Source organism: Zalophus californianus, chromosome 8 (genome assembly GCF_009762305.2).
Source record: "Zalophus californianus isolate mZalCal1 chromosome 8, mZalCal1.pri.v2, whole genome shotgun sequence".
NCBI lineage: Eukaryota > Metazoa > Chordata > Mammalia > Carnivora > Otariidae > Zalophus > Zalophus californianus.
Window position 1 is genome coordinate 16,257,557 of NC_045602.1, and position 22,793 is coordinate 16,280,349.

General features: G+C 36.5%; 1 protein-coding gene across 7 annotated transcripts in view; it reads right to left on the reverse strand.

The window, feature by feature from the left end:
- PUM2 (pumilio RNA binding family member 2) overlaps positions 1-22,793 on the reverse strand; it is a 102,906-nt gene that overhangs the window by 17,696 nt on the left and 62,417 nt on the right. For 5 of the 7 annotated variants that reach the window (XM_027623700.2, XM_027623698.2, XM_027623696.2 and 2 more), the window contains 3 exons: positions 19,060-19,203; positions 18,663-18,950; positions 14,231-14,467 (listed from right to left, as the gene is read on the reverse strand). In XM_027623700.2, the coding sequence (XP_027479501.1) occupies positions 14,231-14,467; positions 18,663-18,950; positions 19,060-19,203 (669 nt within the window). The remainder of the gene's footprint in view (positions 1-14,230; positions 14,468-18,662; positions 18,951-19,059; positions 19,204-22,793) is intronic. The other 2 variants (XM_027623701.2, XM_027623702.2) reach the window with 1 other exon arrangement.

Below are 22,793 nucleotides of genomic sequence, written 5' to 3' on the forward strand. Positions count from 1 at the left end.
TAACAACTGAGTAAAGGCAAACACCATACAATTATCCTAGTAGAAATAATGATAAGTTTTCATTAATTTCCTTGAGAAGTCTGTTGTTTTAGAATCCTTCCTATTATTAATCAAAAATACAAGATTATAAAATACTAAGAAAAACACAGGAGAAGAAAAACAATGTAAAACTGGAACCACCACAAAATAAATAAACCTGACTAGTTTTTTCCTGATTTTCTACCTCCCGAGGATTTGGAAAGGCAGTTCCTCAACCTATAAGACCTGTGTAATCTTTTAAAAATACAGATTTCTGAGCCTTACTCAAGACCTACTGAATTACCCTCAGTGGAAAAATTTATTAAAAAAAAAAAAATCTGAAGGTTATTCTGATAGAAGAGTTTGGAGGCTAATAAATATAATTCAACATAATTCAAGGTTTCATTTTATACCAGGTTGTCAACCACTATTTCAAATAAAAATGGTAATCCTAGTAGATTTGGACCCCAAAAAGGGTACAACCATATATAGGCTACTAGACAGTGTCTGTTTCAGAAGACAAGGCTCTAGAAAGCTCAAGAAATGGTAAGCTGATAACCAAAGACGACCAGTTAGTTGGAGCAGGCAAAGAATCAGTGATATATAGAGTGGTAGAAAAAAAGCCTAAAATGAGGACAATCTATTTTATTTTATGACATTAATTTTAGTTACTTCTACCCCATAAACAGGTCAGCTTAGTACTTTTAGTTCCAATATTTTTTTCTATGATCACTTTTTAAAAGTATATGGAACATTTAGAGTAGATGGTAACAACCACGAATAATTTGACTTATTGATAAATTTATATGCATATGTTGGACTTTGGTAGGAAAATGACTTTGGAGCAGTGCTTCTCAATATGCACATGAATCACTTTGGGGTATTGGTTACACATTCCTAACTTTAAAAATTTCTCAAAGGACAACACTGATCAGACCTTATTCCTGAGTTCTGGCATCTCATTTTAAATAGGGTTTATGTGTTCAATATAATCAGTTTCTTTGCCTACTTTAGAAAGTCCACTTAAAAACTTAATATTCATAACTGATACTATGCACTAGACCCTGAGGGTCCACGAGGGTCTTTTTAAAAGGCAGGAACCATTTAGTGAGTGTTCTTTCTTGGACACTGAGAATGTGAACTTTGCATAATAAAATGCTATTCGGTGTTGAAATTGTGCCTCCTGCAGTTTGTTGTTTGTTGTAAGCCACTCAGCTGGGGTAACTTGCCTTAACAGCCCTGGGAAACTAACACAGATTTTGGTACTCAGAGTGAAGTGCTACTATAAAAAAAAAATGCCTAAAAATGAAGTGACCTCGAAGTTGGGAAGAATGTGGAGGCGCTTAACAAAAAGGTGCCTTGAGGTTTGGTGGAAATGTGGATATTAAAGGCAATTCTGGTGAGGGCTCAGATAGATGTGAGGAGCACTTATCAAAAGCTGCTACTGTCTTAGAGAGTACGTATGTTTGTCATGAACAATGTTGGTAGAAATATGAATACTAAAGATGCTCCAAGTGAGGTCTCAAGAAAATGAAAAACATGTTACTGGAAACAGGGAAACTAGACTGAAATGTGTTATGCTGGGTGGAAAACAGAAGTGGTATGGATACTAAGATTTCCAAGCAACATGTTAAAGGTATGCTCTGGTTTCTCCTAGATGCTTATGGTAAAATAAGAGAAAGACATAATTCGAAGAAGGAACTGTTCAGCCAAAGAAAACCAGCACTTGATGATCTGGAAAAAATCTTAGCTTATCAAGATAGAACACTGAGGGCACAGAGCCAACGGGTGTGGCTGGACAGTCTCTTGACATTAATGGGCAGCCCAACGATGTTTTTGAGAATTTCCTATCAACAGAAACACTGCCAGCCTGGTCTGAAATGTCAGAGATGGGACAAAATGAAGAATGACTGAGAGCAGAGCCAGAGATGCAGAGGCTAGCGGGGTGGGGCAGCAACAGATCTAGAGGACACAGCATCTAAGCCACAGATGATGATTCTCAGGCCTTGTAACAAACAGGATTTGCTCTGCTGGCTCTCAGACTTGCTTGGGCCTGGTAATTCCTTCATTCCTTCCAATCTCTCCCTTTTGCAATGGGACTGTCTATACTATGCCCCTGTCCTACTATAGTATTTTTGGGTTCCGACTCTTGGGGATGTTGGTTTTGGGTGAATGTACTCTGCATGTGGGCCAAACATGAATTGGGGGAGCCAGAGGGCAGCCTAACTAGGTTGAATGGTCTCCCAAAAAAGTATGTTCAATTCTTAACTCCTGGTACCTGTGAATTTGATTTTACTTGGAAATAGCGTCTTTACAGATGTAACCAAGTTAAAGAGAGGTCATTCTGGATTAGGCTGGGCCCTTACCCAATGACTGGTATCCTTGTAAGAGGAAGAAAATCAGGACAGAGACACACAGGGAGAACGTCACATAATGAGGTAGGCGGAGATGAGAGTGATGCATCCAATAAGCCAAGGAATGCCAAGGTTGACCAGCAACCACCAGAAGCTAGGAAGAGGCAAAGAAGGACTGCCCTCTTTGGTCTTCAAAAGGACATGCCCCTGCTGTCACCTTGATTTGATTTCTACCCTTCAGAAGTGTGAGACAATAAATTTGTGTTTTAAGCCACCTAGTTGTAGTAGTTTGTTAAAGCAGTCCTAGAAAACTAATACATATGCTATCCTTCTTAACAACCCTATGGGACAAGGATATTATCTCCATTTTACGTGTCACACGATAGGCTTGGAGAAGCTAAATACCTTATTCGAGGATGCATAAATAATAATGAGACTGAGGGTTTTTTTTTTAAAACCATTATGTCTCAATAATTCACTTAAAGCTTTTAGTTATAACCAGCTATACCTCATCAAGAACATTTAACACCATATGATGTTCTTAAAATCTGGAATATGCTTCAAGTTATATGGGGAATAAATCACAAAGAATTTTTCTAATCATTATTAAATATGTATTTGCCATATAAAGACACAAAAATTTTACTGGAAAAAGATTGAGGCTTCAGTGAGTTTAAAAACCAATGTGTTTTGTTTTGTTTTTTAAGATTTTACTTATTTATTTTTTTAGAGAGCAAGCAATAGAGCAGGGGGAGGGGCAGTGGGAGAGGGAGAGAATCTCCAGGAGACTCCCTGCTGAACGCAGAGCCTGACTCTGGGCTCGTTCTGGGCTCATTCCCACGACCCTGAGGTCACGACCTGAGACGAAACCAAGAGTCGGATGCTCACCAACTGAGCCACCCAGGTGACCCAAACACCAATGTTATTCTGGTTTAAAGCATAGCCTTCCACATAATATTTAACAGGTTAATATAAAAAGCAAAAAGCATGAACATGGCTGGTATACAACCTTAAAGTTGTACATCTTATGATAATTATGTACAGCAAACATCAGATGCAAACTACAAACCAAAATAACAATCTGTTGTTTCCATTTCTACTGCGTGAAATTGTTTTCTAAAAGCAATTAAGCAACCTTATCTTTTAGCCTCTAGTTAGGCGTAAAGGTTCTAAAAATATAAGAGGGAGACCATCATGACAAAAGATATTTGGATAATCTTCCCTCATTCATCAAAGAGCATTTACAGACTTGAGTTATTAACACAAGAACTGTAGAATTCAGACTAGTATTACATTATTTCTATCACTAACTCACTTGCTAATTCCCATTATTCCAACAAAAAGGCTAGTTTTTGTTTGGTTTCCAAAATTGCCTGAACCTTAATCTTTAGTGAAAGCTACCTCTCTGCTGAAAATGAGGACACTTTAAAAACTGCCTATGAGCCCAAAATCCTAAGTAGTGGGGTAAACTTCACTGACTGCCTGATATAAACATGTGGGCAAAAGTATCTCCCTGCACATCTCAAATCACCCTCTCAGATCTGACTTGAATACCCCTCTTTGGTTAATACTTTTGGTGACAGTTAACAAACCATCAGGCTACATATAACATCTGCATTTCTTTTAATATATTCCTGTTGCGATTTCATGGCCAGCTGCTCTGAATAATTGGGGTAAACGAAAACTTTCTGATCCCACACAAACACAGGCACAATGATTTTCTCTCTTGATGGGATTGTTACACTGGTAGGAAGAGGGCTGAACTGGGAAGGTACTGTGAAAGATACATTTAACCCAGAAAAACCTAGACCTAAACTCATTTCCAAAAACCAAAAAGAAACTGAACAAACCCCCCCCCCACAAAACACACACACACACAAAAAATTCCACAACTGTCATGAAACTTTTCAAAGTGCAGTATTCTGAAGAGTATGATCCTAACAAACTGATCAGAAAACACTGACTGAACAGCCAAATAATGCTTTAATGTAGAAATCCAAATAGAATGTAAAATAATTTTTAAACAAGAAAGTAGCCAATGTCGAAGAATAGATTTATCAATAAAATAAGGAAGAAATAAAACCCCTCAAATTCAATTACCCAAACTTCTGTTGCGATCTGAATACTCTTAAAGCTGTGGAGAAAGGCCTGGGCTTTCTTGCTTCTAATCTAAAATAAGCCCAGAAGTAACTCTAATAGAAGTTCAGTCTCTGGTAAATTTGGTACAAAAAAAAAAAAAAACATGAAGGAAAGATGGTAATTTTAATGGAGAGATTCACTATGTTTTTATAAAATGGAACTGAAGTGCAATAAGAAAAGAGAATTACAATTATTAAAGTGCTGGTATACATGTCTACATTCAACACAACACTACAAACGCCATGATGGTGGGTAAGGCTGGTGCCTTTTTCCTTAAGGAAATATCTCTAGTCAAGCAGTCTGGCATGTACGTATTCTTTATTGGCTGAATGAATTAATATTAGCAAAACTTCTGATCAGACATAAAAATTCTAAAATGGAGGTCAATAAAACTACCCACAAAAGATTAACATAAAATACGGTTAGTCTCAATATAAATTAAGCTTATTCCTATTCTATTTAAAACATCACATAAAGAAGACCCTATGTAATCAGTTTTAATTTATTTAAAAACTAGTTATAAAATGTTTTAAGAGCCTAAGGTAAAAATTATTTAATTTGGATTAAAGGTCAATTGTTAACAAGTGAAAAACCATAAAGCAGCCAATATACCAACCTTTAAACTCACTTTTCCCACCAACTCACAATAGGCTAACTTATATTTTACCATAATTTTATTAAAAATTCTAAACTTAGGGAATATTTATTGAGACAGATATTAGACAGAAATAAAAGCATTCTTTGAGAAGCAGTGTGACATCGTGGAATGAGCCAGACAGACTTGGGCTCAAGATTTTTGTTCTTTACTAACTTCTTGACTGTAAGCAAGTTATTTGAGAGTAACGGATGTGTGCGGGGGGGGGGGGGGTATGTGTGTGTGTATAGTGTGTAAGAGGAGTCAAAGTTCACTTTTCTCTATCTGGGTATTTAACTGCTCCAGCTCCAGTCCAATTTACTAAAAAGACTGTCCTTCCCAAATATGCCAGAGTGGCATGGTGGGCACAATTCAGGTAACTAAATGACTAGGTTTATTTCTGGATCTGTTATTCTACTCCACTGGTTTACTTATCCTTGTGTCAATGTCACAAGTTTAGATACTGTAAGTTTACAATAAATTTTGATATTAACTGGTTCTTCAAGATCGTCTTGACTGTTCTCAGCTGTCTTTCCATTTACATTATTTAAATCAGCTTGTCAATTTCTTTAAAAAGCCTGAAAAATTCTTGAAACTGTTTTAAATCTACACATCAACCTGAAGAAAGGTGTTGTCTTTATAACACTGAATTTTTCAACCCCCAAACATGGTATGTTCATCTATTTATTTGTCTTCTTTAACTTTTTTTTTTATAAAGATTTTATTTATTTATTTGATAGAGCACAAGCCGGGGGGAGGGGGGGGCGGAGGGCAGAGGGAGGAGAAGCAGACTCCTTGCTGAGCGCAGAGACTGATGTGGGGCTCCATTCTAGGACCCTGAGATCATGATGACCTGAGCCAAAGAACAGATGCTTAACCAACTAGGCAACCCAGGTGCCCTGTCTTAACTTCTGTCAGTGTTTTAGAGTTTACAGTGTGAAAGATCTTGCCCTTCTTCCACTGGACCTATTCCTGGATACATTATAAGGAAACAATCACACATGAAGATATTCTCAATATGTTAGTCAATTTTCAATGTCACCCCATGAGACACATGCTGTTTTCATTTTCAAACATTATTTGGCTAAAGCTACAGATCTCCCCTGAAGTACATCTGCATATATTTTAAGAGCTCTATTTCTGATCCCATGTTTATTTAATGTACATTGGTTAGTATATAAACAAAACAATGATATAAATTCTAGGTGAAGTCTTGGCAGATTAAAAGAATTTTTAAGGCACATGAAGACTTACTTGCTATCTCAGTAAAAAGAAAAAGGTAGAGAAATTGAGTGGAGAGCTGAAATGCAAATGTGAAGGTAAGGCCAAAAAATAAAAACAGTAAGATGACAGTAAATAATGACATATAACGAGCAAAAGTTGAAAAAAGCTCCAATCTGCAAAATTCATATCAAGGGTGAAAAAGGCATTTAAAAACACATAAACAAAAAAATAAAAAAAAAAAAAAAGAACACGGACAAAAAGAAAATACTTTTTAATTTTCTCTCATCTATAAACTTTTATCCCTCAAAACCAACTTTTTAAAGATTTTTATTTATTTGACACAGAGAGAGCGCAAGCAGGGGGAGCAGCAGAGGGAGAGGCGGAAGCAGGCTCCTAAGGAGCAGGGAGCCCAATGCGGGGCTCAATCCCAGGACCCTCGGATCATGACCTGAGCAAAGGCAGATGCTTGACCGACTGAGCCACCCAGGTGCCCCAAATCCTCCCACAACTTTAAAATATGCAGTGGCAAGCAGAGTTCAGATTAAAAAAAAAAAAAAAGGCATTAGGGAGACAATGGAGGACAAGATCAAAGGTTCACATGAACACCCAAGGGATCCAGGAACTATAAAAAAGGAAATGTGAACTAGAATAAGATCATGTGTAAATTATGAGTTATTTCCTTCCAAGGTATCTCCTTCCCTGTGGGTGCTGTTGGAAATTTCAGTGGGACAAAATCATTTTTTCTTTGTTATGAAAAGATTAGCATCTGGTTATTGAATGTCAACAGAATCCCTACAATCACTGTGATAAGCAAATACTGTTGCCACACAATTCCAAATTGTTTACCTCCTCATACTTGGTATTTTAAACAACTGCTCCAAGTGATTCTGATGCTGAACCACTGACTCAAATCATCAAGTATCTGCTAGTTCTAAACCTGAGATTATCTTAACTGAATTAACTGGTGAAAACATTCTCAGTCATTAGAACCACAAAGTCACAGATAATGTTATTAAAAACACAGGAGTAAAAATCCATCACTGTAACTCAACTAGAACTAAGATCAATAAATTTGTACACAGAAATGAAACAAATTCTTCCGTGAGCAATAATGTAATTTTGGGATCTCTTCACAGAATATTTATACCAATCAATAAATAAAGGACTTTTAGACACACCAAAGGCTGTGAGGCAGTGCTTTAACATCTCCACGAGAACCTATAAATAATATTCTGTTGAGAGCTGGAATTGTTGTCCTATAGCTAGTTCCTGAGTTGCCTGACTTATGATTAACACATATTATTCTTATTTCATGGAGTAGATAATATATTTGGACTTTCTCAAGAGTAACTAAAATGAGGGCACCTGGGTGGCTCAGTTGGTTAGGCGACTGCCTTTGGCTCAGGTCATAATCCTGGAGTCCCAGGATCCAATCCCACATCAGGCTCCCTGCTCAGCAGGGAGTCTGCTTCTCCCTCTGACCCTCCCCTCTCTCATGTGCTCTCTGTCTCAATTAAAAAAAAAAAATAACTAAAATGAGAAAGAAAGGGATCTAGAAGTTTAGTAATCTTATATAGAACTTTAAAAAAATATAACCTATGCCATTGTTGAGGCACCAGATTTGGAGGCTGATGAGACTACTGTTATTTATACACTTTGTAAAACTGTTCAGTTTATTATAGAATAGTGTAACAAAAAAATCAAGGATAGTATCAGGAGTCAAGTGGTATTCTAGCCTCAATTCCATCATTTACTGGTTTGGGCAAATCTCTTGGGCTCCTAAGGCCTATACTTTTCTTATCTTTAATGGCCACATCGCTCAGCCAGTCTACATTAAGAATTAGGATGAAATGAAATAATGAATACGAAGATGCTTTCGAAAACTATTCAAATGCTATTCAATTATAGGGAACCTATTACTTAAAGGATAATAGTATTTTTTTTAATTTGTTTTTTAAGATTTTATTTATTTATTTGACAGAGAGACAGCGAGAGGGAACACAAGCAGGGGGAGTAGGAGAGGGAGAAGCAGGCCTCCCGCGGAGCAGGGAGCCAGATGCGGGGCTCGATCCCAGGACCCTGGGATTATGACCTGAGCCGAAGGCAGACGCTTAACCGTCTGAGCCACCCAAGCGCTCAAAGGATAATAGTATTTTTAATGAAAGCTTCAAAACAATTTATACTGTTTTCTGCTTTAAGGACCACATAGGACACTTAGAAAAACCGCACATCACCTTACAACCAATTTGGTCATACTTGTTTTAATTTGTAAACATTTCATTCTAAGAGAAGGAGCTTACAAAAATCTGCCAAAGTTTAGCAATTTTAATAGATGTTAACCTGTACTTAATAGGAAAAAATGATCTTAACAAATTTTATTCTGCCTATTTTTAATATAAAATTTTCTGCAATTAGAGGAGAAAATAGGTGGGACGCCTGAGTGGCTCAGTCAGTTAGGCATCTGCCTTTGGCTCAGGTCGTATCTCAGGGTCCTGGGATCAAGCCCCATGTCGGACTCCCTGCTCAGTGGAGAGTCTGCTTCTCCCTTTTTCTCTCCCCCTGCCTGTCCCCCTGCTCTTGCTTGCTTTCTCTCTCAAATAAAATTAAGAGAGAGAAAATAGGTTATAAAAATCTTCTAATCCATAACAAGCTAAAGTACTGAATTTAATTGCTGAATATAAGACATAAAGTCAGAACTGATAGCCACCTTTATTTAATAAACTAATTTCACTAAGCTCAAAGCTTGAATTACACTTTTTAGTACCCTGTGCTTAAGAAAAACATAAGCCAGTTCAAAAATGAAGAGATCCAAAGAATAAGCCATCAGTTTGTCAAGTCCTAAGTTAAATAAAAACACAGAATGTTGCTTTATACCCAGGAAATTGCGTATCAATCTGATTACTATGAGCATAAAGATTAGAGTAAATCAGAAATCACTAACATATTTTAAAAGCTTACTAAAAAAGGAAAAATAGAGAAGGAAAGAATTTGTTAGCTAGCTCCAAGGAGAATAAAATAATACTGGAAATATTTAATGTTTTTTTCACAGAGATGAAGTACCTCAAAATAAGATACTGACTTCTATCAGAGAGAATGATTAAAGAAACAACTGCAGGTAGATTCCCCCCCCCATCTCTACAGATTAAGAAAACATGAAAAAATAATTCATTTAATGTTGAACACTTAACCTGAAGCACAGAATATGGCACTGCTCTTTGCATTTCAAGATAAAAACCATTAATTTTAAATTTCTTCTCTTTCCTTGTTCTTTCCCACTGTTTCTGATTCCCAGTATTTAAATGCTTTTAAAAAGCTATAGTCAAATGGGAGCCAACTGTAAGGGCTCCCAAATGGCCAAAGATGGTACATTTTTTTAAAAAGATTTTATTTATTTATTTGAGAGAGAGAGCGTGCAGGGGAGCAAGAGAACACAAGTGGGAGGAAGGAAAGAAGGAGAGGGAAAAGACGACTTCCTACTGAACAGGGAACCTGACACCGGGCCCAATCCCAGGACCCTGGGATCATGACCTGACCTGAAGGCAGATGCTTAACTGACTGAGCCACCCAAGCACCCCAGATGGTAAAAATTTTAGGAACAAAAAAAGGTATAAAATTGATGTCTCTCAGGCTGCAATGGACTAAAACCTATAAACTACCCTAAAAAAGTCATCAATTTACAGGTAATGATGATTAAAAGAACACGGGTTACAAATTGCTAGGCCATCAACTCATTCTCAGAAGTTAATTCTCAAAGTTAGAAAATAAAGTTAAAGAAATCAAGCATTATCCTGACTCCTGTATGAACTATATTCGAGGGTAACCTCACAACTGATGGAAAGTTCTTTTTTATAGAAAACTTCCAGCTAATAAATGCTGAAGGTATGAGAGAATTAGAGTTTCACCACTTTGCAACCTCTGGAAAAACAGACAACAATTAAGGCTGCACGCCATTAGGGGGATCAGGCTGACAAGTTCACAATGGAGACAACCAGAGACATGTCTTCTGATATGGTGCAATGGAGAGAATACAGAACCCATTTTGCCAAAAACAGCAAAAAACAAACAGTAAGACCAGGGCTCTGGATTTAATTCCATTTTACAAGAAATACAGGAAATAGAGGAACACATTAAATACTACCAAGGTGGGGGGGTGCCTGGGTGGCTCAGTTGGTTAAGCGACTGCCTTCGGCTCAGGTCATGATCCTGGAGTCCTGGGATCGAGCCCCGCATCGGGCTCCCTGATCGGCAGGGAGTCTGCTTCTCCCTCTGACCCTCTTCCCTCTCATGTGCTATCTCTCATTCTCTCTCTCTCCAATAAATAAATAAAATCTTTAAAAAAAAATAGATAGATAGATAGATAAATAAATAAATAAATATTACCATGGGGGAGCAGTCAGCAAAGTTAGGAATGTTGGAAATTCAACAGGACAAAGTTTCTTCAACAAAGAAATGAAAGAAAAAACAGAGGAAGGGGAAATGGCTCTAAATTAAAGGGCATATCAAACAAATGCAATGTATGGGGCCTTATAAGGACCCATAAAAAGACATTTAAGTCAATTAGGGAACACAGAAAAATGAGAAATTATTGATTTTAAAAGATATGATGATATTGTGGCTGTAATTGTTATTTTTTTAAAGATTTATTTATTTGAGAGAGCGAGAATGAGAGAGAGAGAGTATATGAGAGGGGGGAGGGTTAGAGGGAAAAGCAGGCTCCTCGCTGAGCAGGGAGCCCGATGCGGGACTCGATCCAGGGATTCCAGGATCATGACCTGAGCCGAAGGCAGTCGCTCAACCAACGGAGCCACCCAGGCGCCCCTGTAATTGTTTTTAAAAAGGAATTTTATCTCTTGGAAATTTTGTCCTAGGAAATGGAGGAATAAAATATTTCATGTTCCTGGCTTCATTAAAAATGTAACAAGGTTGCAAACCAGGAATATTTTAGTTTATAAAAAAATGAACAGGGCGCCTGGATGGCTGTTGGTTAAGCGGCTGCCTTTGGCTCAGGTCATGACCCCAGAGTCCTGGGACTGAGTTCCACGTAGGACTCCCTGCTCGGTGGGGAGTCTGCTTCTCCCTCTCCTTCTGCCACTCCTCCTGCTTGTGCTTGCTCTATCCCCTCCTCTATCAAATAAATAAAATCTTAAAAAAAAAAAATAAAAGTAAATTAAAAAATGAACAACCAAAACCTATCAATTGAAATGCTTGTTCTTTAATGAAAAAGTGAATAGTAGTCATAAGCTGAAAATACTTATGTTGATCAAATGACAACTATTTTAAAAAACAAAACATCTTTTTTGGAAAGACAGAAGCACACAATGTTGCTATTAGGCCCTTTCTGTGAATCAAATAACTAGCAAAGGGAGAGCTGGTTTAAAAAAAAAAAAAAGTGTGTCATTCAATACTTTTAGAATATAGGTATCAGGAGGGCCTATCAATAATTATAATGGTTACCTGTCTGAAAATCTTACAACACAATAACCTGGAACTAATTAATTCCAACCAATTAAAATAAAACTGAGAACTAACTCCTATCTCATGATACTCTATTCTTAGTATGTGAGCTAAGATTTCTAAAAATGGATATGCAAATTCATTTCCATAGGTATTTTCTAAATCATCTGCCTTGTTAACTTGATTCATGAAGAAATCACCTAAAGGATATACAATTATTTTCTTAAACCAGAGAACATGTAAGTCTTGTATTGTGATTTAATCAGATGAAAGCAAAGATTACTTCCATGAACACTATGTAAAGAGCAAATTTATGAGGGCGCCTGGGTGGCTCAGTTGGTTGGGCGACTGCCTTCGGCTCGGGTCATGATCCTGGAGTTCCAGGATCGGGTCCCGCATCGGGCTCCCTGCTCAGCAGGGAGTCTGCTTCTCCCTCTGACCCTCCCTCCTCTCATGTGCTCTCTCTCTCAAATAAATAAATAAAATCTTAAAAAAAAAAAAAGAGCAAATTTATGAAATCTATTAAATTATTCCAACCTGGCAGGGTCTATATGGTCCTTGTTAACAATATTGCCAATCTTACTATAGCTAAAACTAAAGGAAATTGGGAGATCACAAAAGAAAGTCATCTACAGATAATTCTAATCAGAGGTGTACTAAAATACCAGATTTCCAGCTGAAGCTAAACTAAGGGGTTTAACTTTGGGTACAAAAGTATCAGGCTGTAATGCAGAAATGCTGGCCCAAATGATGATTATTTCTCATAACTGACAAAAATTTCTTCCCTAAGCATCTACACAGCTGGGTTCTTTACAGTCTGAAGAAAAGTATCTTGATTGCTGTTTAATTATAGATACATCTAAAAAGTCATTTGTGTTTAATTTCTAAGTAAGCTATGTAAAATAATGCCATTTTTACAGGCTCTAAGCACAACATAAGCACTAACAGTTGACAGGAATCTGATCTGGAACTTACCTAGGTAAGGACAGGACATGACAAATATAATTTTTAACAAATAAAAACACAAAACTATTATGGAAGACCTATTCTTAGGCTTGTTATGTTCTAAATTTCTGTGTCCATTTCAAAGTTTCAAAGGCATGTCTTACATGGGGGTGGTGGGAGTGAGTGGGTCTGAGTAGATATAATAGCGATCAGGAACTGAGCAGCTCCTATGACCAAGAAAAGATGGTAAATGAACAAAGGTGTCAGGCTAAAAACTAAGTTTACACAAATAGTGCTGTATAGGAGATCTTAGGACCCCACCCAAATAAATTAATAGTTGTATATATTTAATATCTACAAAAGAGCAAGGACCCAGAATTTGGGGCACAGGACCAGCCTTTAAAACTCTAGGCCACTTCACAATGACATATATCTAAACAATGATCACTGCAAAAGATCCTTTTGTTACATGGACACTTATGTATTAATGAACTTAAGGAAAAAACTGCTATACGCTTATGACGGGGGGGGTCAAATATAATCACTAACTTATATTTGCTAACAAGAGCCAACATTACTTTTTAAATCACAAGCTGATTTAAATCTTTCCAAGCACATAAAAATCAAAAAAAAAAGAATCTCAGTTTTGAGTTTACTAAAGTTACAAAAATTCAAAATCTAATTTTAATCAAATAACTTTCCTTGAAGAGACAGGGATTCATACACAGCCTCTGATATCCAAAATCTCTTAAAAATACTGTTAACTACGTGAATAAATACGTCCTGGAGAGGGAAAAGGGTAACCACCATCTCAATCATCTTGGGGTGGGGGGCAATTTTAACATATAGATAGAAACAAGAGTTCTAAATGCTCCAAATTTAAGGGTATAACAAGCCTAAAACATTTTTTTTCTTAAACTAACGACATATTCAAAAGTAAGAGTATATGGACCAAACCCATAAGACTCAACTCATAAACATACTAAGTTCATATACCCTGATACAACCTTTGAGAAAATGGCCAGGCACTCAAAGGCCAAAGCAAAAACCATTGTACTAATCTAAATTATTTGAACTTCAGTTAACTATGTGACTAATGTTTTCCTTTAGGTGTGCAAAAACTTGCAACAGTAAAATTTCTTTTACTATCAGGTTTAAACAGTTGACTTTTCAGATGATCTAAAACACACACAAATCAAAAGCACAGACAAGAAAAAACACACCACTGTATTTCATAAAAGAAACATAAGATACAATAGGGGTCTTTACCTTACTGTACATTAGACCCTCACTTTGAATTTTCACAAGAGTAGAACTTTTTCAAAAGGCTAATATCTAAAAGCAAAAGCAATTTGGCATGTTTTATCCAACATTAAATATTTTACATATATTATAAACACACACACAAACACACTTACATGTATACATACAAATAAAAAGGGTTTTGGTTTTTTTTTTTTACCTAAATGCAAACTGGATGAGGATCCATGTGATGAAAGTGATGGCGGTGGCGTAAGTGAATGTCCTGGAGTTTGGCTTGGCAGAGGCATGCCTATTGGACTTGGAGAGGAGGAAAATCCCAGACTATTGTAAAATGGTTGCCCTATGGGTGCTAGGCTGCTACTAGATCTTTTGTACAAGTCAGAGCTAGTAGATAGAGACTCTCTCCTTGTGGCACTACTACTTGCAGAACTGCCAACTGAAGAAGAAATAAAAAAAACCCTAATTACATACATGTGTTAACTGAATAAAACCTATCCCCAACTCTTGCTGGGAAATAACAGAAGTGATCACAATAATTATTTTTAGAAACATTATGGAGAAGATAATTACTGTGATAACTATATAAACTAACTTATTAATCATAAAAGGGTATAAATGCACCCCAATAAGTAACCAAATACTTAACAGAGCACTCATATCACACATATTTACCACTGACACATATGATTACTGTGCTTTAATACCCTGGTATGATTTATAAACCCTGGAATTGTAAGGTGTCGGCTTTAGGAGACGCTAGAGATTAAATTCCAATAAGGTTAAATTTTGGTAGTGTCCTAATCTCTGGAATCAGGTTCTTAGACTTCAACTCAATGCCAAGAAAGGATTACCCTGATAAATAGATTAATAATACATTGCCTTCACCATTCACATTTAATTTTGCTTCTAGCTTGTGTTCAAACCATAGTCCTTTAAGTCCATATTGGCCCGAATATCAGTCAGTTGTGAAACAGAGATGACAACTAACTTCTCAGTATTTTTCACATTACACATTCTCCCTATCCTTCAACAACTAATTATAAAATAGATATGAAAAACTAACCGTCCTTTTAGAAAATTAATAGCTCTCATTACTGTTATCACACCAAAGACATGTTTTCACTTACCCCTTGGGATCGTCCATTCCTAAGATTCTACCGGTTTTACAAGGCCCTTACTCAAGTGAAGACTGATAAGCCTTTTTTTTCTTAGATAATACACAATTCTCTCATAATACATCTCTTACTGAACTACATACTAAATTCTTTTTACTTAATCCCAAATTCAACCTTCTAGTCTTTTTTTCCTTTTGTACTCCGCAAAATCATAAAGCAATGGTAGAATCTCATTACCATGTACTGATGCATGCTCAAAAAAATAACCCAAGATCTGTTAATCGACACATTGGATAATCAAATTCTTTACCAAGTGTTTAAAAGGGCTGTTCAAAACTCCCAATTCTGAAGTCTCAGCGGCCACATTTTCAAGTGCTTCTTTCCTATTTCTAAACACTGGCCTTTTTTTTGTTTTTTAACTGAATGCCTTTTACACCTAAGGGAATTTCATATTATGTTTCTTGTCAAGTTTTTAAAGAGCAAGCTCTGTATTCGGACCAATATGGTAACATTTTTCAAGAGAATTTTTAAAGTTTCTATTAGGTCTTGGTTTTCTAATCATAAGTCAATTTTAAGTAGGTCATTAGGGTATAATGAAAAAATTAAGAGAAAAATTAAGCAAAGCACATGATGGGTAGACCAAGTTAAGCTTGTAATACAGATAGAAAACAATTACATTGGTTTTGCCAAATTCAAGATTCTTATAAAAGAAAAATACCAGGCTCACACCACTGTATGACGCAAATTATTAAAACACAAGTCAACCTTTTATACCAGCCAGTGTGGTTTCTGAAAGACTGATCATATGTTTTATTGAAAATTGTACATTTTAAGATATCATTAACAGGGAAATACTATACAGCTATATGCATTTTAATAGCAAAACCAAATATAAACACTAATGTAATAAATATTTCTTCTTTGAGTTGCTTTTGGCAAAACTGTCAACATATGCTACATTAACTATGCTAATTTAAAAGGACACTGTCAAAGTGATTGTTCTAGAACATGGCTACAATTAGAATTCCTATTTATTTCAGAAAACAATGTAACTGACAAGGAAAAAGACAACAGCTCTCTAATGAGAGCAGTGGCACTGTCATTCCCCTGGCAAATAACCAAAGAACCCCACAGTTTTGATACATGCAATATTATTTTCCTCCAAAAAGGAAAAGCCAAGCCAAACATTTAAAACTAATTCAGAAATAGTTTTATTTTAAACCTAAAATCTGGCTCCTTTAACTTTTACTATATGCCTAAATTATCTCCAACAGTGTGACTATGAAATATGAAACAAAGTATACCTAAAATATCTAAAAGGCTAGACCAACAGTGGAGTCACTAACTTGTCAACTGTGCATAAAATGTTAAATTACAAACTTCCAACACTTTCTAAATAATGGGTCATAGAAAGGATGATTTCGTTACTATATTATAATGGCTAAGCTTCCTAGCGACTGTGTTATAAGCTGGGGTATTTAACACTGATAAGTGTTAATAATTTCATCATATAGGTAAGAGAATGACTGTGTCAGATTCTGTGTGTGTGTGTATGTGCACATAACCATACTATCGTTTTAGATTTCATAGAGGTTCACAATTGCCATAGTGCTGAAACGGCAGCGGGTAGACCTGTTTTAAGAGTACACACGTGCGGCACTTGAATGAACTCTCACAAAATGTCCAAGAGGAAGGGGAAGATGACAGGCTATGTACTGGCATCCAGGAGTGGCAACTGCTAATGCCTTCTGAAGCAAGGTAAACAGAGGCACCCAAACTGGTAGTCAGAATTGCATAAGCAATGATTATAAATAAGGGAGGCATGAAGAAGATCAGTTTTTGGGAAAGAGGCATCTGCAGGAAGTATTTGTAGGGAACAATATGTTCATGCCAACCAGTTCCTGAATGCTGGGGGAAAGGACCTTAACAACTAAGAGACAAATGGGAATTTAAAGAACTGGATAAGGGGACCTACAAATCTATTCCGACCATCAGTGACATGTTTTATTAGAAAAGGGAATAGGAGATTTATCAAAGCTTTTCTGTTTTTTTCTGAATCATTTACAGTCTATAATCTCTAGTTTAGAAACTAGTTATTTCTACAAAGTTTATCTTTTAAAAGTTATATGTTCTTTCAGTTTTCTTCAGCATGTTAGATTATTTGGGGGAAAATGCTTGTCAACTGTATTAGAAACAAAAAATGAGTCCTGTGGGAGTGCTTGGGTAGAAATAAAAATACTGAAATCCAAAAGAAATGAAAAACTCAAGTAGGAAAATTAAAAGATTGAAGAGTCTACATGTTCACCTGATTTTCCCTCAGAAGTTCTTGTGCCCATTCTTTAGGTAACTTTGTTTCTACAACTGTGATTATTTCCCTATTGTACTTCATTATAACAAAAAAAGCATTCTGCATCTAAAAGTTTATAGCTGTTTTAGACCATTCCTCTTATGAGTGTTGAAAGTTCAGAAGATCCTTTCTTAGAAAACAGGCAAACCTATTTAATAACAACTGGCCCATGTTAGTTTTGCCATTTTCCACACCAGAAAAGCATACAGTATTTTAAGGTGGTGGGAAAACAGATGAGAAGCAGGTATTAAAACATTCTAGAACTTTACAGAAATAGAAAATCTCCTGAGGTCTGAATAAATTGCCCTGCCCCTCAGGAAGAAAGGGCTGCCAATTAACTGTACCAACAGAACTAGGCAAAGTTATTTTTCCTCTAATGTTTCCTGAATACTATGGAAACCTCAGAGAATGATACCACAAGGTGTATCAATAGGGAGTCAATGTGGGCCTCTTCAGACTTCACCTAGTCATTCCTCAGTTACAGAATCAGTCTGTTGTGGGTGAATTATTTTGTGAAGCTTACTTCATATTTAAATTTGTTAAGTATTATATATAAAACCAGGATATGAGAAGAAACATCCTTTTAGATGAATTTTTAGTGATAAAGGCTAAATTATTTAGTCTAAAAGATAAGCACATTGGTAGTTTCCTAGGGGCTTCTGATTAGAACATTTCATTGTATTTTATTTTTATATATCATACCAACTAAAAAACCATAATGAACCACTAGCATTTAATAAGAATATCTGATAAGCATACAAAGACAATTTTTTAAAATACAAGAAATTTAAGATGGCAAAATATTTACTTCCTCAATCATTATTACATAAAGAATAAGGAAGAGCTAGTAATTAGTATAAAATATATTGCTCCAAACAAACCTTACTAAACAAAAATTACAGTAATACAATTCTTAAAGCCAGGGGAAAATGTACTATATCTGGGTAAAAGATGGGTTGTTTGAAATGAGCTAAACATTCATAAATACACTCATAAATACTTAAAGATTTGCAGGAGGTAGTTTTTTTCATACAGAATTACACTAATAAACCAGTATTTTATTCCTGTCTTTTCTACGCTACAAGCTATTTATTAATATTTATTATTAAAAATATACATATACCTCATGTCCACTTAGCAGAGTACACTCATCTTAAAAGGCAACTTACCTGATGAACCAAATCCACTGAGGGCGGAGCCTATAGCAGCACCCAAAGAGCTACTGCTTCCAAAGCCAAGAGATGTACTTCCAGGTTGGCCGGGTCCATGAGAAAATAAAGAACTGCTCTGGGAGCTACTAGTCAAAGAAGAGCTCCCGTAAAATGAATTAGACTGTAGATTGGTGCTTGGTGGCGGCGGCGGCTGCTGCTGTGGTGGCTGAGTGCCAACTGGCCGAAACAGACCGTTTGTGCCGCCTGTGAGACTAGTTGCAGTCCCTCCAGCTGCTGCTGCCGCTGCTGGAAAATAAATTTCAGATACTTCTTGAAACTACTCAAAAGACTATTTTTAAACTATCTCAAAGAACACCAGAAAAATATTATCCCTGAAAACATCAGTTACACTTACCAGCTTGTGCTGCTGCTGAACTAATTAAAACAGGTGTTGGAGCCATTAAACGAACTGGAGCTCCAAGGCCAGTTCTTGCTCCAGGGCCAACCACTAAGGCACCAGTCTGATCATAATAGGCAGTTGGAGCTAGTACTTGATAGCCTAGATAATATTAAAATAAATGTTTACTAATGAAAACATTTATTATAGGAACATGCATGTTTATTTCCCCCTGCATTTGTTTTTATCAACCAGAAAATATAATCGTAAACTGTTAAAATCATTAGTTATGATATGAAAAGCAAACACATCTGAGAAGATATTACTTACTAAATACATGGAAATGTACTAAGAGTGTAGATAAAATTGTTTTCTCTGAATTTTAAGAGCTGCCTTCCACTTACGGACCACAGAATAACAAGGTACCTTCTTCGATACAGAAACTATAGGCTATCAAGCACTGATATTTGAAAAATATTACCTATTAGTTCTGAGAGGAGATTGGAAAGACTTAAGGCATGTGAGATAGAATGCTATAAGAATTGTCGATTATGCAATTTTAATAAGTTCTAAACCAAGTGCTTCATTACCAGCATTCCCTTAGATTTTCATTTGTAAGCATTCATTTAAAAACTTAAGTCATGATATAAACAGATACTTTAAAATCATTAAGGTAACTCTTTTTGTAAAGGTTCTCAAGCTAAAGTTTGAATAAAAATCACGCAGGCATTAGTTTTTATCATAGCCCTAAGCACAAGACAGGTGACAATTTGCACTATTCAGAACTACAGAAGAGTGAAGTTTTTATCTTAGCAGCCTTTCTCAGTGGAGATTCCTTATCTTAACCACAGAACAGAAAGTAACTACTGTGAACAGAAAAGTGACTATTTTGCCAATTCTCCCAAGGATAGTATAAAACAAGTACCACTCTAGATGCACAGGAGAGGAGTTAACTACATACAAGAGATACTTCAATGCAGGAAAGCTCCCCTCCCAGAAGTAGGGTTGAGAAAGGCTGTCCTATACAGCGACAAGGATTCAGGTTCAGCAGCCTGACACCATTTGCAAAAAGGCACTGGCAACCTCTGAGAGTTTTAAGTTTAAACACTACCTTCACCACTAGAGCCAACACTTTCATATGCAAAGGTTGTTTTTAATTAAATACATAATTCTGTTTTGCAATTAGTTTCGTTATAAACGGATATAAATTAGGAGGACCAGCCAAATAAAGAGACGTATAGGGCAAAACCTAGGAGGGAAGGCAGAGCTTTCAAGCCCTCTCCTCAGAGAACGAATGTGATAAATCTGAAGAGAGATTATTAGATATCCAACTGGAGATGTCGAAATAGGATATAAAAGTCTTGACTTTGGAAGAGAGGTCCAAGCTGGAGCTATAAAGGATGAAATCACCAAGAAAATTAAAAAGGGATCTATGGACAAAGAACTTCAGATTAAGAGGTTGGAGAGAGAAGGAACCAGGGAAGAACTATGAAGGAATAGCCAGTAAGGAAGAAAGAAAACTAGAACAATGTGATGTGTTGCAGGCCAAAGAAAAAAGAATTTCAATGAAGGCTAAGAGATCAACAATGTCAAATGCTGCTAAAAGCTATTAAGAAGAGTTGAGAACTGACCAATAGGTTTAGCAACATGGAAGTCATTATGGTAGGGGATGAAAGCCAAACTGGTGAATTGAGTCAAGAATGAAAGAACCACAAACAAGTACAGACAATGCTTCTGAGGAGTTCTGCTGTAAAAAGGGCCAGAGGGGAGAAAGAGGATGTTGAGAGTTAATTTCTTATTTAAAGTACAGAAAATGTACTCAATTAAGCAAAGCACAATATTTGTGTTTAAAAATCTACTGTCGTGAAATAAAACACATAAGAGTACAAAACCCAGGGCGCCTGGGTGGCTTAGTCGTTAAGCATCTGCTTTCGGCTCAGGTCATAATCCCAGGGGCCTGGGATCGAGTCCTGCATCGGGCTCCCTGCTCGGCGGGAAGCCTGCTTCTCCCTCTCCCACTCCCCCTGCTTGGGTTCCCTCTCTCGCTGTGTCTCTGTCAAATAAATAAAATCTTAAAAAAAAAAAAAAAAAAAAAAAAAGAGTACAAAACCCAAAAGTACAATATAATGCCTACAACCAAAAAAACCGTAACCACCATCCAAGTTAAGAAACAGAACCACTGCCCAGAACCCTACCTCTCATAGGTCCCTGCTCTACCGCAATCTCCTCTTTCTCCTTGTGTTACACACTACTCTACCACCCATAAATGCATCCCTCCTTAACCATAGTTTTTGTTTTGGGTTACTCAAAAATTTGCATGTATGATTCATTCGTGTGGTTGTATACAGATATACATTTCCATTATTGTATATGTACATGTACATGTACATATACATATACATTTCCATTACTGCACCTCACTGAATGGATACCACAATGCATTTATCTGTTCTACATTTACAGCATTCCCCGTTTGGGGACACTGCCAATAGTACTGCTATAAAAATTTGGTACATGTATCTTGGTATGTTAAGTGTGCAGATTTCTCTACTCCAAGGTATATATCTAAGGAGTTGACACCGATTGTGCAAATTTACACTCTTGCTACTTTGGTATTAGTTTCAACTGCTCTGTGACTTTAGTAAGTCTTTAATTCTCAGACTTTTAAATCTGGCTAATCTGGAAGATAAGCAGAAGTAATCTGTTGTGGTTTTGATTTTCCCCCCATACTGAGGCGGCTGAGGATCTTTTCATATGCAAATTGGGCATTTGGATTTTTCTTTCGAAGAGGCTTGTTCAAATCTTTTACCCATTTTCCTACTGGGCTGCCTTATCTTACTAGTTTAGAATTCTTTATGTTGTATCTAAATCTTTCACAATTTTAATATATAGCAAATATCTTCTTCCATTCCTAGCCTGACCTTCTATTCTCTTTATGGTGATGTTTGGGGTGATGGTGTCAAATTTATTATTTCCTTTATTTTTATAACAAAATTTCCCTGTATTATAATAGCTTTAAAATTCCACTTTTCATATTTAGGTCTAAAAATCCAAATGGAGTTGGTTACTGAACACAAGGCAGGGCTAGGGTTCAGTTTCCAAAACAACCAATTTCATTTCATCTTTCTTGTAAAACAAGTCATTCCCCACCTTACAGCTTTGTAGGGTTTCTTTGCTATTTGCTGTCCATTTCTTTGGGGATCTCACCTTTGGGGTCTCTATTCTGTTACACCGGTCTGTTTCTCTCTCCATGCATTTAACTGCAGCTTTAGAGTAAATCTGACTCCAGAATAATTCAGAATACAGCAAGTCCTTTTTAGTTATTTTTGTTAGGAGTGTTGTGGCTTCATCTTGACTGACCCTTTGTATTTTCATTAAATTATTCTATCAACTGTCAAAATACCATAGGAAGAATGTGTTAGCAATTTTGACTGTGAATGACTGAAACCACAGGTTAATAGGGGGAGAAGTGACATATTTAAAATACCTACTTGTCCAGAGGTGTCTCTCTTTAGGTCTCCTTTAATGTCCAAGCAAACCTGCTTCCCATAGAAATCATGCACACTTTTTTTTAATTTAGTCATAGGTACTTGCTACTACTATTAAGTAACTAGCTTTAAAATTTTTCATTTTCAAGGGCACCTGGTTGGCACAGATGGTTAAGCATCAGCCTTCGGCTCAGGTCATGATCTCCAAATCCTGAGATCAAGCCCCGCATCTGGCTCCCTGCTCAGCAGGGAGTCTGCTTCTCC